General features: G+C 33.7%; 1 protein-coding gene across 1 annotated transcript in view; it reads left to right on the forward strand.

The window, feature by feature from the left end:
* Positions 1-6,540: 6,540 nt before the first annotated feature.
* Positions 6,541-16,164, forward strand: part of car (vacuolar protein sorting-associated protein 33A) — a 47,809-nt gene continuing 38,185 nt past the window's right edge. Inside the window, exons 1-2 of the mRNA XM_067280271.1 lie at positions 6,541-6,696; positions 14,233-14,298. Coding sequence (XP_067136372.1) covers positions 6,595-6,696; positions 14,233-14,298 — 168 coding nt within the window. The 5' untranslated portion in view covers positions 6,541-6,594. The remainder of the gene's footprint in view (positions 6,697-14,232; positions 14,299-16,164) is intronic.

Below are 16,164 nucleotides of genomic sequence, written 5' to 3' on the forward strand. Positions count from 1 at the left end.
AAAAGCGCAAACACGAAGCCATCTACCGGATTAAGTTTCTTTTCATTCACGAATTTTAAAATTTAATATGAAAATATTTAATTTATTTCTATATAAAAATAATATATAAGTAATGAAATTAAAGAATATAAATTCATTATAACTACAATTAATAATTAAATAGATCATTAATTTTATTTTTTACCTCATTGAATAACGAAATTTTAACAATAATAAATAGTAATTTAAATTCATATTTTAAATTCAAAGTGTATCGCGGCAATAGTATGCATAGCCTCGAGTGTAAAATAGTAATTTAACATGATAATATTAACACGAATTACTCTGGAATAGTGTGCAGCATAATGTATGATTTCGTATCAAAAATTCTAAAGTTCTTTCTGATCTGTTGACATTAAGAAAGCCGTTTTCATTCCCATTACGGATTCGACCAGATCCATATTGTCAAAAATATTTGGGTGTTTATTGACGGGTCCGAGTAGGGATGGCCAAACATCCGTCTTTTCGCCGAATTGTCAGGCATTTGACTACTCTGTCCTCCAGTGCAGGCCCCAGGCAAGTCTTAGGATGAAGCGAGATCCTATTATGGCGCCCCCTTGGTTGCCCCTGATTTATACCAGTGATGCATGCGAGCATGTAACTCGGAAGATCTGGACAACATCTTAATTAAGCATCTGTCTAATTTGTCGATTGAAAACAGCCGTACTCGTTGTCACTGCACTCCTCGCAGTACCTATAGGAACAGTTCATATAGAATGAAAACAAAATGTATGTAGGATTAAAGTACATTTCTTTATCACTAATATTACTTTTATAATGAGATCACTCATTGTATTATTTTAGTAACCAGTAAATGAAATTTCAGTCAATATTCATTGACAAGATCAATAAGCATTATCAACTTTGGTACTGGTACTTATTTATTGTGTTCACTAATTAATGTATTAATGTAACGATACTTATAAAATTCTCAACTATTCAGGCTACAGGCTCTTAATAATAACAACAATAATAAGCTACTTAAATCACCCGGAGAACAAGTTTTAATTAAATCGCTACTTACGCACTTTTGCATTTGCAAATTTTTTTATAATCTCCTCATACGATAATGTCTGAGCTATATCATTTTCAATGGACAGCAAGGCTAGATCAGAAAGCTTGTCTTCTGCAAAAGTCGATCTAAGGTACAGTACTTTATGATTCAATAAAGAAATTACAATTTTAAAAAAACTGTTTTTTCTATTTAATTCAAATCTTGCGTAAATTTTGGGACACCCTTTATAATACAAAGTAGGTAGGCCGGATGGCCGAGCGGTCAAGGTGGCAGCCTATCTCTCTAAGGGACCCGAGATCGAATCCGAACAACTCGAATAATCCCCAGGAATTTTTCGGGGGTGATCCGTTCGGATATGTCGGGCCCCGTCGCTCACCACCCGGTCGCACCAATTGTGGGCCTAGCCGAACCCATAATGGGCCTTCTAAAAGAGGCCCTCTCAGTGCCCACAGGGCGGAAAGAGTTAAAAAAAATACAAAGTAAATACAGTACATCTCATAGGTATCTCTGTAAAGTATAAAAGAATATCTTAACGAATAACAAAATACTTATTCACACGTCAGCTGACAAGTGAAATTCACGAAGAAAGCGCGGGACACACGCTCGGCAGTGCTGGCGCTTCGAAATGGACTAGCCAACTAAAACGGCAGCGCTCGTGGCGACAACACTGGTGATGTAACTGAGGCGGGGGTGGAACTTCGCCCATGCACTTTTCCCGCACGCATCTCAACAGATAAGGCCATTCGCATACTGGCCACACGCTCGCAATCTAAATATCGAAAAGTGAAAACAAAATTTTTTTTATCATTTTCTTTACCACTGAGGCGCCATATAGGATTTAGCGCCTGGAGCGACTGCTCTGTTCGTTTTACGGTGGGGCCGGCTCTGACTGTAAGACATTCTGATAGCATTACTTGGCGTGCAAAGGCCACAATCATTACAAATTCCACTTTGGATTTTCAAAAATACAGATAACATTACTTTAGAATAAATGAATGATTCGACATTTCTATAATTTTATTTATTAGAAAACAGAAAGCATTATTTTAACTTAAAAATCATAAAGTAATCCTGTTTCTAATGAACATTATTATAATAAAATAATCCTTTGTGAAATATTTCAAACCGATTAATGTTTTTCGTAACGCGTGACGTAAAAATATGACGGGATCATAATACCTCACGCGTTCCAAACAATACATTCTAACAATACGTAACGAATTGTTAGAATGCATTGTTGACTTTTTCTATTGTAGGTGGCTATTGTTAAGGGTAAATTTGTTCGAAAGTTCCGCGTTTCATTGAGATTTGAGAACAAATTGTGATTAAGTAATGTACGGGAGGCAGAAAGGGCTCTCTATGTCGCCTTTCTCTTAGGCTTGCTCGAGTAAAAAGATGAAATTTCCTGTCGGCCTTTTTATTCGAGTTACTCTTTACTCTTCACTCAAACTAACTCTTTGTGTTCTGCATCATTAAGGCTCGCTCGGATGAAGACGAAGACAGCATCCCGTTCTAGAAAAGCCCGCGTAGGGCGAACAGGCCCGCGTAGGGCAACAGGCCCGCGTAGGGCGAAGAGGCCTTCCTAGGGCGAAGAAAGAAGATACAAGAACGGGGGTCGAAGGCGGCCGTCGACACCGTTCTAATAAAGTCCCGTAAGGCGAACAGGCCCGCGTAGGGCGAACAGGCCTTCCTAGGGCGAAGAACGAAGATACAAGAACGGGTCGAAGGCAAAAGACGGTGAGGCTTTCTGTGTTTCGTTTCTTTAAGGCCCGCTCGAGTTAAGAGGCCGACCGGAGATGGAGAGGGCTTTCTGTGTCCCGTTTTATTAAATCGCGCGCAGGGCGAGTATTTTTTTTTTTTTTTTTTTATTGTTTTTGGTTAATGAGGTTCGGTATGAGATTGAACTAAATTTTGTGACCCTAACGTGCATTTTATTACGACCTTGTGTATTTATACATTTCCGTCTTTTTTTATTACTAGTTGTTGTAATATTGCATTTCTTAGTTCAGATAGTAATAATATGGTGAGTTTCGAATAGCTGAATCCAGAGGTAATTATGAATATTTTCATCGTGCGAGTTAGGAAGAACTCGGCTCGACAAGTGATGTTGGTCACTTGTGGAGTTGGATTCTTTCCAACTCTTGGTGGAACTCCGAAGCAGCCACCTCCACGTGGTGAGTTCTGGGTTGTCGTTCGTCTGGTAATGACGAACGGCAGGCGAAGAGCTGCTTGTTCCATTTTATCCATTCGGCGCTGCTGCGCAGCTTTCTTATGCCGATTGACGTTGAAAACCCTAAGTGTTTTGGTGTTTGGTTGAAATAGTCGAGTACAAAATCAAATTTAAATTTATTATAAACTGCTGATAAGTAATTTACGATTGTCCCTCCTGTGATTTATTAATTCTAAAACTGAAATATTTTGTTAAATACATTCTATTATATTAACTCCGGCTTTCTTGATGGGTCGGTATTGACCCTTCAGGGGTCAATGAAAGTTTGCGGGGATAGCTAAGACTTTGCAAATATTTACAATTTTACACATTTTTCTTCTTGCTCTTAAATAAATGTTTTTTAAAAATTATATAAAGAAGTTAATATATATATATAGTACTTAACATTGAATGAGTGGACAGAAAAAATACTTTTTTAAATAGGGACAATACACAAAAAAGATTAGGAACCCTTCTATTAATTGGTTTAACTTTTCATTTTTATTGGTTTGTAAACAACTTGAACCAATCTTCCAACTTACTTTGTCGGCTTCTTGTGTATATAACACGGCAGTGGCGTGCCGTGACGTTTGATGATAGGGAAGCTGTGTTTCTGTAAGAAGCCGACTTCCAGGGGCAATCGGTTAATTGCGCGTCAGTAATGATCTAGGATCCATTCGTACGTGCGTGGTGGAATTGTCGAAGATTATATCAATCTCCGTTCTTTATTTCGTCCATTTGATTGGTCACTGTCCCTCAATCACGCTTCCCGAGTGGTGGTCCCTAGTTACTAAGCGTAACGAGACTCTTACCTGGAGCCGGAGAAAAGTCAAAATAGAAGATGAATTCGATCTTCCACCGATCGTAGGACGACTTCCTTCCGCGGTTTATAGTTTCTGCCTGGCAGTTTGATATAAACAATGGGTGTCCGACTACAAACGTCTTTTACCTATGTCTTTTTAAACTAATAAATTATTCTGTAAATTAACCGTTTTCTCGCCTCTTTCGTAACGGGTCAGACCTGTCCGGTACATGACATTTCCATAAAAGTTTTAAACAAATACTGGAAATGACAAAAATAAACAATTTATGTATTTTAGTTGTAAAATACAAATAATATATACATAATACAAATTGATACGATACAAACAATGATCGAAAAACTTGCTTTTTTTAAAATTTTTTATAAACTAATTCTATTCGGCGATTTTTTCCGCAAAGTCGTTAACTACTTTATCATAAAAGTCTCTGGTCGCGACTCCATCGACGTATTTAACCTGAGTCTACTATTAATGCAAGATAACATGCAATATTACAGCAGAGTCGATAGATATACTCAGTGCTGATATTCAAATATTTAACAAAGGGTTCGCTAGCAGAAAATTTTTCCTTGACAATCAGCGACAAACGAAATGGAAGTTTTGGCTAGAAATAAAGGGCCGGATTTACCAATTCAGGGGCCCTGGGCACAAATTCGGTGGGGGTCCCTTCTTTAAGAGTAGGCAAATTTGATGATTTAGAAAATGTACACAAAATACTGTACTTTTAATTAGATTTGAACTAGAAAGTTGTAAATTTCATTTAAAAATAAGGTTATTGTAAACATACATATATTTCATTGTGTAAAACTAATTATTTTAATTTAACTGAAAAATACCCATGTGAAAGTTTATCCCGAAATTTTCCGATGTTTCATAGGTTTTTTCCCGGGTTTGGTTTTCTCTGCCTGTTGCCCTCAAGATTACGCCACACTAGGCTGTCGCGGTAATAGAAAAAAAATTATGTTTAAACATAATTTTTTTTTAGTTTTGTGGGGGCCCTGGGCACAGGCCCCAAATGCCCTTATGTAAATCCGGCCCTGTAGAAATAAATACAATACCTTTTCTTGCGATATATCTAATAATCAGTGGCGTATTTGAAAGGTAACGAGCCCTGGGCGAAGACCAGGTAACAGTAGTATATTAGAGTTATCGATCTCTTTAGGCAAAGAAATTTTTCACGCCGAATGGCACTGCTGATAATAGACAGATGTCGTCGTCTCTCGAAATACAATATCCTTTTTATTTCGCTGTCCACAGCCCGACACGTGTTCCACAGCCATCTTGTATTATCTCACGCGCATGAGACTGTGGGATCTCTCTTATGACTGGATCTAGTTTCAAGAACTCTCTTGAATCGATCGCGATTAAACCTCGTTTCGGTCGAGATTGAAACGGCCGAGAGAGATCGCACCAAGACATAGTCCCCGAGCTTGCTCACAATCTAGATTGAAATGCTCGGTGCCAACCGGGTATAAGGCTCTAGTTTAGTAGTATTACAGAGTATAATATGTATATTTTAATATATTTTTTAAAAAAACAAAACCATTGAGAAATGTTTCGTGTGTTTAACAAGGTTCAGGAAACTGAAAATTTTAACAACAGGTTCGGCCGAACCTGTGCGAACCCGCTGGATATCACCACTGGATATACTGGTTCTTGCGCTTCCAATGGCTCTAATGCTACTATTCTGGTTTAATAAAAATTTCTGCCACTTCGAGCGCTTCGATCGCTCGTAGTCCTAAACTTGTCTGGAGCGTAGGGAGAGTCAGCTGTAAACATTCGAAATTTTTTTATTATATGAAATTTTCTAGGTTTTAACTCAGATATTTCTTTTGTCTTTTTTAAAGGACTGCTTATAAATACTATTTTAATTCGGTTTTGAACATAATTTATTGGTAAATGTCGTTAATATTCATATTTCTATTAACTGTCACTTTGTCGATTTTAAAATGAGAAGATTGCATTCTGATGATAGAAGTGTCATTTTTCTGTTACCAGTAGCAGGGTGATAAATCTCTGTTATCTCTACTATAGTATTTGACATATTAGTTTGGATGGACATATAGTTATGGATAAATTAAATCGAAAATAGTATATATTTTCGATTTATCTACATTCTTCTCTGTAATTTAAAATCATCACGTTATTAATTTTTTTTAATAAACCAAATACACTTTTCTTTTTTTATACATGATATAAAATTAGAAAATGTAATTACGAGTAAGATTTTTTGACAGAACAGTAGAAAAAAGTTACAAAAATGCTTGAAAACGGGAAAACTATTTACTAGTATGGATGCTAATACGGAGACCAAGTCACGAAATAGCTAAACAATTAAAGTTTATTATTTTATAAATATTTATATGATTAAATTATGTATTAAACAATTTATTTTCATACTAAAATATTACGATTATTTTAATTTTTTAAAAGTTTTTTATTTAGTTCATTTTAGAGATTTCGATGTCGATGGTTGACGATAGGAGTGTGAGCACGAGAACTTTGCGAAGATGTCTAGTCAATTAAATACAGGAGGTATTAATATTAGTGTGGTGAGAGAATTAGCAAGAAGAGAATTATTAGAATGCTTAGATAAATGTGCAGGAACGAAGGTAATGAACGACATTTGGAAATCTTTCTATTTCTGTTAAAACTGTTCTAATTTTGATTATTGTCATAATATGTAAGGTTACATGAACATGATTACGTACTGTACTATTCATGCATATCATTTTAATATTGATGTACGTTTTATACACTGTTGCATCTGATTTTTTATATACCTACACATCTCTTTAATCCAGAAACGTGCAATAATAATCATATACAGGTACTCTTCACTTTACGACCGAGTTCCGTTTCGACGACTACGTCGTTAAGCGAATTGGTCGATAAGCGAGGAGCTTGCGCCGGGAATATAGGATCGTTGTAAAATTATACAAATTATGCAACAAACTTCAAATTTATTTATAAAAATACTATTATAGTACCTAACCTATTCTAATAATTTGGTTTATTTATTTATTTAGTCATGCTGGGAAGAACCCATGATGCGGGGAATACAAAAATCAATACATAACATTTACAACTAAACTAATATACAAATACAATTCATAAGTAGTTACAGAGAAAATTAAAATATACATAAAAAAACAAATATATTACACAAAGCGATATCAAAATTATATCTTTAATCAAATATATATATATATAGCCTATATATATAAAAGAAAAACAAAATTGTGGGGAGAACTATCCGAACAAAGACATTATATAAAAGAAATAATCACACCCACCTATAAAAAAACAAAAGAATTAAGTTGTCACGTCTAACAGCAGATAGACTCCCAAAAATCCTTTGCCACGAACACACTTATAAAGGAAGAAAGCAAATGCCACCTTTCGGCAAAATCGAATATTCTAATATGCAAAATGAAACAAAATGTACGCCATACTTCGTACAAAGGCACACTGAAACAATAAGACAATAAAAGATTACCTGAAAAATAATTTAATTTTTTGAACAAAATTAATTAAATCAAAATTACATGCATTACCAATAAGGTCCAAAAACTTATCAAACTGAATACTGGGTATACCGAAAATACTTTCACGAATTTTTTCTAAGTTAGTACACCTAGCTATCACATGAAAAGCATCCAATGGCAAATCGCCCTGACAATATATGCAAATTTCTCTGCGATGATTCTGTAAAAAATTAAGGGAATTACATCTGATTTGCATTATCGTAGAACTAATATTAAAAGAGAAATTACTGTTATAAATCAAGCAGTCAAAAAAGGATTTGTTTAAGTGCTTATACCAGACATTATAAGAACTTACGTTAATACGATGATTTAAATCAAGAATAAAATTATCAAAATAATTTAATTTTAAAGTAGAGCAACAGTAATAATTATTTAGCAATTCATCAAAATTAATACCGTTATCAGCACAAATTTTCCTTAAACTTTTAGACCACAGCAAATCCCTTTTATTTAACACATAACATAAGCACGTTCTACTCCATTGCTTTTCATCCAATTCCATAGTCCTAAAGATCAAATTCAGACACTTATTTAGTATTGTAAAAGACAAAGGTAATAGCGAACACTCCATAAAAATCAAATATCTTGGGGTACAACGAGACAAACCAAATAACTTTTTAATAAAATTAGCCAGACCGGATCTAACTCATCGGATTGATATCCCCAAACCTCGGCAGCATATAACAGAGATGATGTGACAATTGCATTAAAAATCCTTAAACAATCTTTTAAATTACGTAATTTAGCCGATCTACACATCTGAATAACTCTATCAGTTTTAATAAAGGCGTTCCTTTTGACAATCTGAATATGAGATTTATATTTTCCATTAGATTTAAATACGACACCCAGATATTTATATTGAGAAACTACCTGAATTACATCGTTTCTAAACCACCATTTGTCCGACTTAGCAAGTTTACCATCATTACGGAAGACAACAACTTTAGATTTCATAAGATTCAAGCTCATGTTATTTTCTAATAAATATTTATCCAAAATATTAATAAATCCTTGTAAACCTCTAACAGAATCGGCTATCAAGACTGTTATCTGCATAAGCCAATATTTTGGTACCAATGCCATTCACCTCTATACCTTCATAGTCAGAATTAGTTATTTGTTCAATTAAATCATTTAAATATATACTAAACAACACCGGACTTAAAACACAGCCCTGTCTAACCCCAGTAGCAGTGAAAAAAGACCTAGAACAGAGACGACCCCATTTAATCTTTACATTAGACTCACTATATAATTCTGTAAGTAAAGAAACAAATTTAAAACTAATGCCATATTTCAAAAGTTTTTTCCACATTAAATTCCTATCCACAGTATCAAAAGCTGAGGACAAATCAACAAAGAATGCATAAACTTTTCGCCTTTTCCTCATTAAAGTCTTAGTAATAAGGGTATGCAGAATAAATATATTATCTATCGTAGAATATTTTTCACGAAAACCGGCCTGATTCTCAAATAAAATATTGTTTAAATTTAACCAAGTAACCAACCTGTGATACAATATATTACAAAAAATCTTTGACACAGTTCAGCAGTGAAATTCCTCTATAATTACTAGGGATTGATTTAGAGCCATTTTTATATACCGGACATAGAATAGCACTGCCCCAATCTTTTGGGACTACCCCCGTTCTCAAAATTCTATCAAAACTTCTAAGCAGTATCGGAAAAAAAGAATCCATTTTCCAAAATTCAGAAGGTATACCATCAACCCCAGGCGCAGAACCAACTTTAACTTTACTTAAAACATAGCTCAATTCAGAGTCCATAATGTCTACATCCAAAATTTCATCAGACCAACTTAAACACTCATTGAAAACAGACAAATCCACACTATAAGGAAGTGAAGAACCATATAAAGAATAAAAATAAGTAAACCACTCCTCCAAAGAAATATTCACTTTACTATTATAATTTGTGATTTTACACAAATTCCAAAACCATTCGTTATTTTTACGGAAGATATCCGAATTCTGAACCGTATACAAGAATTTTTTTTCTTAGCTACACAAATCTTTTTAACCAAACTACGAAATAACACAAATAATTTACGATACGATTCTAAACCATTTTTCTTAAACGCTCTCTAAGCTCTATTTCTATTACGGATCATTAGGCGACAATCGAGATTAAACCAATTGTTAATATTTAAATAGTCCTTAGGTTTAAAGTTCATATTATGAGAATTAGCTATTTCGACAATTACTTTACTAACACTTGATAAAGAAACTGAATCACAGTCTAACAAATATTTCTCAAAGTCACGCACAAATGTGTTCATAGTCTCACAATTCCAAAAAATTCTTTCGTAAAAGCTGCCCTTATTAGTCACCTTAGGTTGAACAGGATTGTCCAAACATAATACTATAGGAAAATGATCCGATAAACAACAATCATCAACAAAAAAAGATTTAACACAATCCCATACACAGGAAGTTGTTAGACCAAAATCAATAACCGATGAACCCAAACTCGACACAAATGTATATTCACCGGCTTCATCGCCCGACATTCTACCATTTAATATTATTAGGTTTTTATCTATACAGAACTGAAGCATCTTTTGACCTCTGCTGTTCACAATAGAATCCTTAGATGTTCTGCTTCTTTTAGTATAATCAATACCAAAAACATCACCAATGTAATCAGGGATAACATTTTCCGCACCCATCCGAGCATTTTGGGTGATCTTAATGATCACCCAAAATAATTAGGTTAGAGTCTTCATTGAAATGAAAATTAATTAAAATCTCAAAAATTTCCTGCCAACTATGCTCTTGCATATAAACAAAACATAACAAAAATTTGCCCGCAGGGACTATGATATTAATAAAAACCAAAAAAAAAAATCGCCTCTATAAATTACTTTATAACAAAAACACAGTTTTATAAACAGCAACCATCCAGCCTTGAATCTACCCCTACTACCATCTCGGAAAGCATCACCAATGATACAATTATAATCCGATAAAACCTCAAAATTACTTTTATTACCTTTAGCAGAATGCCAAGTTTCAGATAAAAAGATTATATCAAATTGCGTATATAGCCTACTTCCAAAATGAGTTCGGCTTATTTTTGATACCAGCGCAATTCCACGCCACAATAGAGGTAGCCTGGATTAGTGATTGCTATGAGGAAACAACAGTAATTTTCCCCAAATTCTCATCATATCCATATTTCACTCCATCAATAAATATTTTATCATAGGTTAAACGAATACTATGAGCACCTTCTGATTTCTTCTGCCTTCCAAACACACGTAACTTATATCTAATGTCTCTTAGTCGTTGAGAAAAGTCATCGTTAACAAATACATTTAAGTTACGCGACTCAATAACTGCTTTTTTATAGGATAATTTATCACTAAGAGAACTAAACTGACAAATTATTATTCTAGGCCTATCACCAAATTTTTTACCGACTCGCCTGGCATCAACATATCGCAACAGAGGCAAATTCAGCTTATTCACAGCAAAAGATTTAACTGCCTCCAATGTATCCATTGCCGATTCTCCGGCTCCCTCCTCCAAACCGTGTATCACTAAGTTATTAATTCTCCGCTGATTGTCCATATAATCCATCTCTCGTTCCATTTTCGACACTTTCATACTGATATTATCAATAAGGGAGGAGCTCATCGTCTCCGACCCACCCAAACCAATCCTAGTCTCACTATTATCTAATCTAACCTCAAAATCAACAAGAGCCTCATCCACATTCTTAAGCCATTCCGTAAGATGGTCGAGTCGCTTTATAAAATCCTCCACTTTACCATTGAGAGCAGCATGCATACGCAGTAATAAACGAACACCTTCCGATACATCAAAACTCGGATTTTGTAGTAATTCAGAAACCTCCTCGTCCTGACCGGAACTACTCCTTCTAGGTCTACTTGGTGTTCTCTCCAGAACAGTTGGTGAAAAAGTCTTCCTCTTTACTCCTTGCGACATAATAAAACAAGAACTTACCTATAAAAAAAACAAAAGAATTAAGTTGTCACGTCTAACAGCGGATAGACTCCCCTAATAATTTGGTTGCTAATAATTATGGTAATTTATTAGAATAGGTTAGATTAGGTTAGAATGTGCGTCTCACTGTATCCTTGCTGGAATCAGAGATGAGCCGCCATCTTGGCTACCTAAGGTAACATTAACCAGACGATTATAGTACGTGCAAGCCTATTATAGTATGCTTAGTGCGCATGTCACCATTTGCCACTGATCGACACTCAAGCTGAGAAAGGAGATTCCTCAAATTGCAGGTCGAAACTCGAGTGGTCGTTAAGTAGATAGGCTGTAAATTGAGGAGTACCTGTACTGTATCAGCTTCGTATTGTACACTGTTAATCAGTGTACAATACGAAGCTGATACAGTGTATGATTATTATTGCATGCTTTCAGATTATCATCTAGCCTACTTCTTAGACTGCTGGATTACTGTATGTTCCAGATTATTGGGTACTAGATTAACAAATTTCTACTGTGAAAGAATTAAAAGTAATGATGTTGTATTTCTTTTCATTATCATCTAAAAAATACATCTATTAATATCTGGGTAGTATACAAATATTTTTTGGATCTGATCTATTTATAGGATCGATTACTCTAATAGTATTTATATTCATTCATCTTGAAAAAAATCTTTGTAAACATATATTTTCTTTTCATGACAGTAGCATGTTGTCTACACATCAAACAATATGTATAATCCTAGTATTGAAACTCTCCATTATGGAGGTCTCAATGAAGCTTAAGCAAATTTCCACAAAATTCTCTGCCACTGGGGAACTGATAATAGTGCCTCTGATCTGATAGTAGAACCCATCATGAAGGTACAGAAAAATTCATGGATGATAAGATATAGTGAACAGTAAAAGCTCTTACAATCAGAATAGTTATCTCAGTACACATAGTGAGGTCTTCCTTAAGTCTTGTGATGACCTCCAAAGAACCCTGTATGTGGAGAGTCCGATATTAAAGCTACAGGCCAAAATTACACTAACATTCATAATTAAAAAAATATTTATTACATTACACAAAAACTACATACCTTTGTTTATTTCTCAACATACTCACTGTAAACATTGAGACATTTATCCCAGCATGACACTACTTTAAACATCCCTTCACAGTACTGTTGCTTGTCAAGTTGGTTGAAGTAGTCCAGAATGGTATCTTCCAATTCCTCCTGATCTGCAAAGCATTTCCCTGCCAAAAATTTTTTTAAAGGTCCGAATAAATGAAAATCTGAGGGACTAAATCTGGACTGTACTCCACACGTCAAATCAAACCAAACTGCGGTTGGCACAGCAGAATTGGGAGGTTTGCAACATCCTTCATATAATCCATATTTAGTCCCCTCAGATTTTCATTTATTTGGACTTTTAAAAAAATTTTTGGCAGGGAAATGCTTGCAGATCAGGAGGAATGGAAGATACTGTTTTGGACCACTTCAAGAAACTTGACAAGCAACAGTACCTTGAAGGGATGTTTAAAGTAGTGTCACGCTGGGATAAATGTCTCAACGTTTATGGTGATTATGTCGAGAAATAAACAAAGGTATGCAGTTTTTGTGTAATGTAATAAATATTTTTTTAATTATAAATGTTACTGTAATTTTGGCCTGTACCTTTAATATCGGACTCCCCATATACAAGGCTCTTTGGTGGTCATCACAAGACTTAAGGAAGACCTCACTATGTGTACTGAGATAACTATTCTGATTGTAAGAGCTTTTACTGTTCACTAATTGTAGAATTTATGTACTGTACAAATTTTTATAGTATTTTTTGTTATACTTACATATAATAAGTAAATCAAACATAAAAAAATTTTTTAGCACACTTAAACAGTGTATTTTTTGGATTGTATTTAGGCCAGACTTTAATCTTTACACTAAATTATTTTGTTTTATAGATTAAAATCTAGTCTAGAGCCTAGAAAAATTTCTCATTTAAATATTTAATTACTAGCTGTTACCAGTGACTTCGCCCGTGCAGATTTTGCAAGCAAATGCCATTTATATTCAGTATTTCAACAACCATAGTAATTGTTATATAACACCTACTGCTGACAATGATGAGAATTGCTGATAATCAAACAAACTGTTTTCAATTTGATCAATTTTCTGGAACGTTTACAATCATTCTATAATTGAACCAATATGCAATAACAAATTCAAATTTAAAACAGTTCAAACATTTGGTTAAAAATTTGAAATATATAAAAATATTTATAACAATGTCTGAAATGTTATCAATTTAATATACCTAAGTACTTGATGAAGACTGAACATAGTTGAAAGCAAAAATCGCATCTAAAATAGCACAGTAGAAGCCGTTCTTCATGTTAAGCCGTAATTCTCTCCCTCTTTCCCCCATGGGGGAATTTCGAAAAATCCCTTCTTAGTGTGCATTTCCATGACATACCCTAACTGTGTACCAACTTTTACCTCTAGCTTCAGCAATTTGCTCTGGGTGATGATGAATCAGTCAGTCAGTCAGGACAAGTAATTTTATATATTTAGATAATACTGTATTCATTTTTTTAACTATAAGATGTTTTATTTTTAATTTAGGCAATTATCTGGGATGAACAGTTAACAGGACCATTTGGTCTCATTGCAGAATATGTCTTGTTACAGGTTAGTTATTATTCTATTTTACAAATTAAATTTTTAAATTGGTTTTTAAACATCTTTAATTAGAATGCTAGTAGATAATATTCAATATTGACCTATCTGAATGTTTTAATCAAGTGACAGCAAAGTAGAATCAGCAGATATGTGTAGTTCAGATGATCTTTGTTTAATTAGACTGGTGTGAAATAATTTCAGAGAATCCTGCTCTTCTGCCATTTCCATTTATGAGAAATCCTGGGTCCATGTTCCTTTCAGAAATGACAGACATTTTGATACCTTAGAATACTTCTGACTGTTTTTTGATGAAGATATAATTGATATTATTGTTACTGAAATGAATAGCTATGCCAAAAATCAATAAGGAAGTAGTTCTAATCCTTGGATATCTGTCACAGAAAACGATATTGTTTTATTTTTGACAATAAATATAATTGAAGGCATAGTTAGAAAACTGGATGAAAGGATATACTGGTCTATGAATGAGATATTTTACACTCCTATTTTCCTAAAACTGATGTCTCAAAGGCAATTTTTAGCTATTCAAAAAACTTATTCTTCTGTAATAATGATGAATATTATCCACAGACCCATTCCAACCAAAATTAGATAAGATTTGACCAATTTAAAAAAATTTAAATTATATACCAGAAAAGAATAAGTGGATGAAAGTTTAATGCTATTTAAAGGCCATCTTTCCGGGAAACAGTACATCCCCTCAAAAGATCTCATTTTTGTGTAAAATTTTACATTCTATGCAAATCATCATCTGGATACATGTACTCAACCTCAATTTATCCAGGCAAAGGAAATCTGTTGAATGGCAGATATAAAAATATATCTATGGGTTACTTTATTGGATAAAGGCTACTGTATCACTACAGATAATTTTTATATGTCATCACAGTTAGCCAATTATCTTATTTCTTGCAAAACCAATATATATGAAACATTGTGCCCAACTAGAAAAGAAGTTCCAGCTCCAATAAAGAAAAGAAAGCTAAGGAAGGGAGAGCTACTGGCATTTCAAAGAGAAAAAGTATTGGTCATGAAATGGCAGGATAAACAAACTGTTACTATATATTTTAAGTTTAGACTATTCACAAAAAATATAATATTTTTGAGTCTATCTTTAAATCCTTTAATCCAACCACAGAAGTAACAGTTAAAATGGTTTTGAAGAATAAACTTCTTAAACAAAATTGTAAACTGTTACTATATTGTCCTCTGTTTATAATTCAGAAAAACTAGAAAAACAAAAAGATAGCATATTGACACAACCACCTTATGTATCCGAGAACTAATATTTATTATCCTACTAACGTTTTTTACCTGATCATAACCCAGTATAATATGTTATACAGCACGCACTCGGTCTATATAATTAATTTTATTGTGTTGATATATTTTATTATGTTAATTAATTATGTTTTGAGTAAAAGAGGAAAAAAAATGCTATAAAAAATTTTTTTTCACCTCTGATATTTGCCTCGTCAATGCCTTCATTTTATATAAGAAAAATGGCAGAACTCAGAACAATTTAGATTTTTATGCAAACATAATCAGACAACTGGTTGAAGAATATCATTCAGAATCTAGAACAGTGTTCCGCAACCGGTGTGCCATCACATGGTGAAAGGTGTGACGTGAACTTTTACATATTCTGTTAATTTCAAGTTTTATTTATGTATTTTTATCACAGTTGTTGTGTTTCTTATGCTTGTATTTCATTCTCTCCTGCAGCACTGATGAAATAAGATGATGATTGTTTATTCTTTATTACAAGCCATGCATTTTTATGTATTCTAAGAAATTATATGTAAAATAAATTTGCTCACAGATGTTGATGTCTATTTAATAATAATAATAATA

This window comes from Centruroides vittatus, unplaced genomic scaffold (assembly GCF_030686945.1).
Source record: "Centruroides vittatus isolate TY-2023 unplaced genomic scaffold, ASM3068694v2 contig_882, whole genome shotgun sequence".
In the NCBI taxonomy this organism is placed as follows: Eukaryota; Metazoa; Arthropoda; class Arachnida; order Scorpiones; family Buthidae; genus Centruroides; species Centruroides vittatus.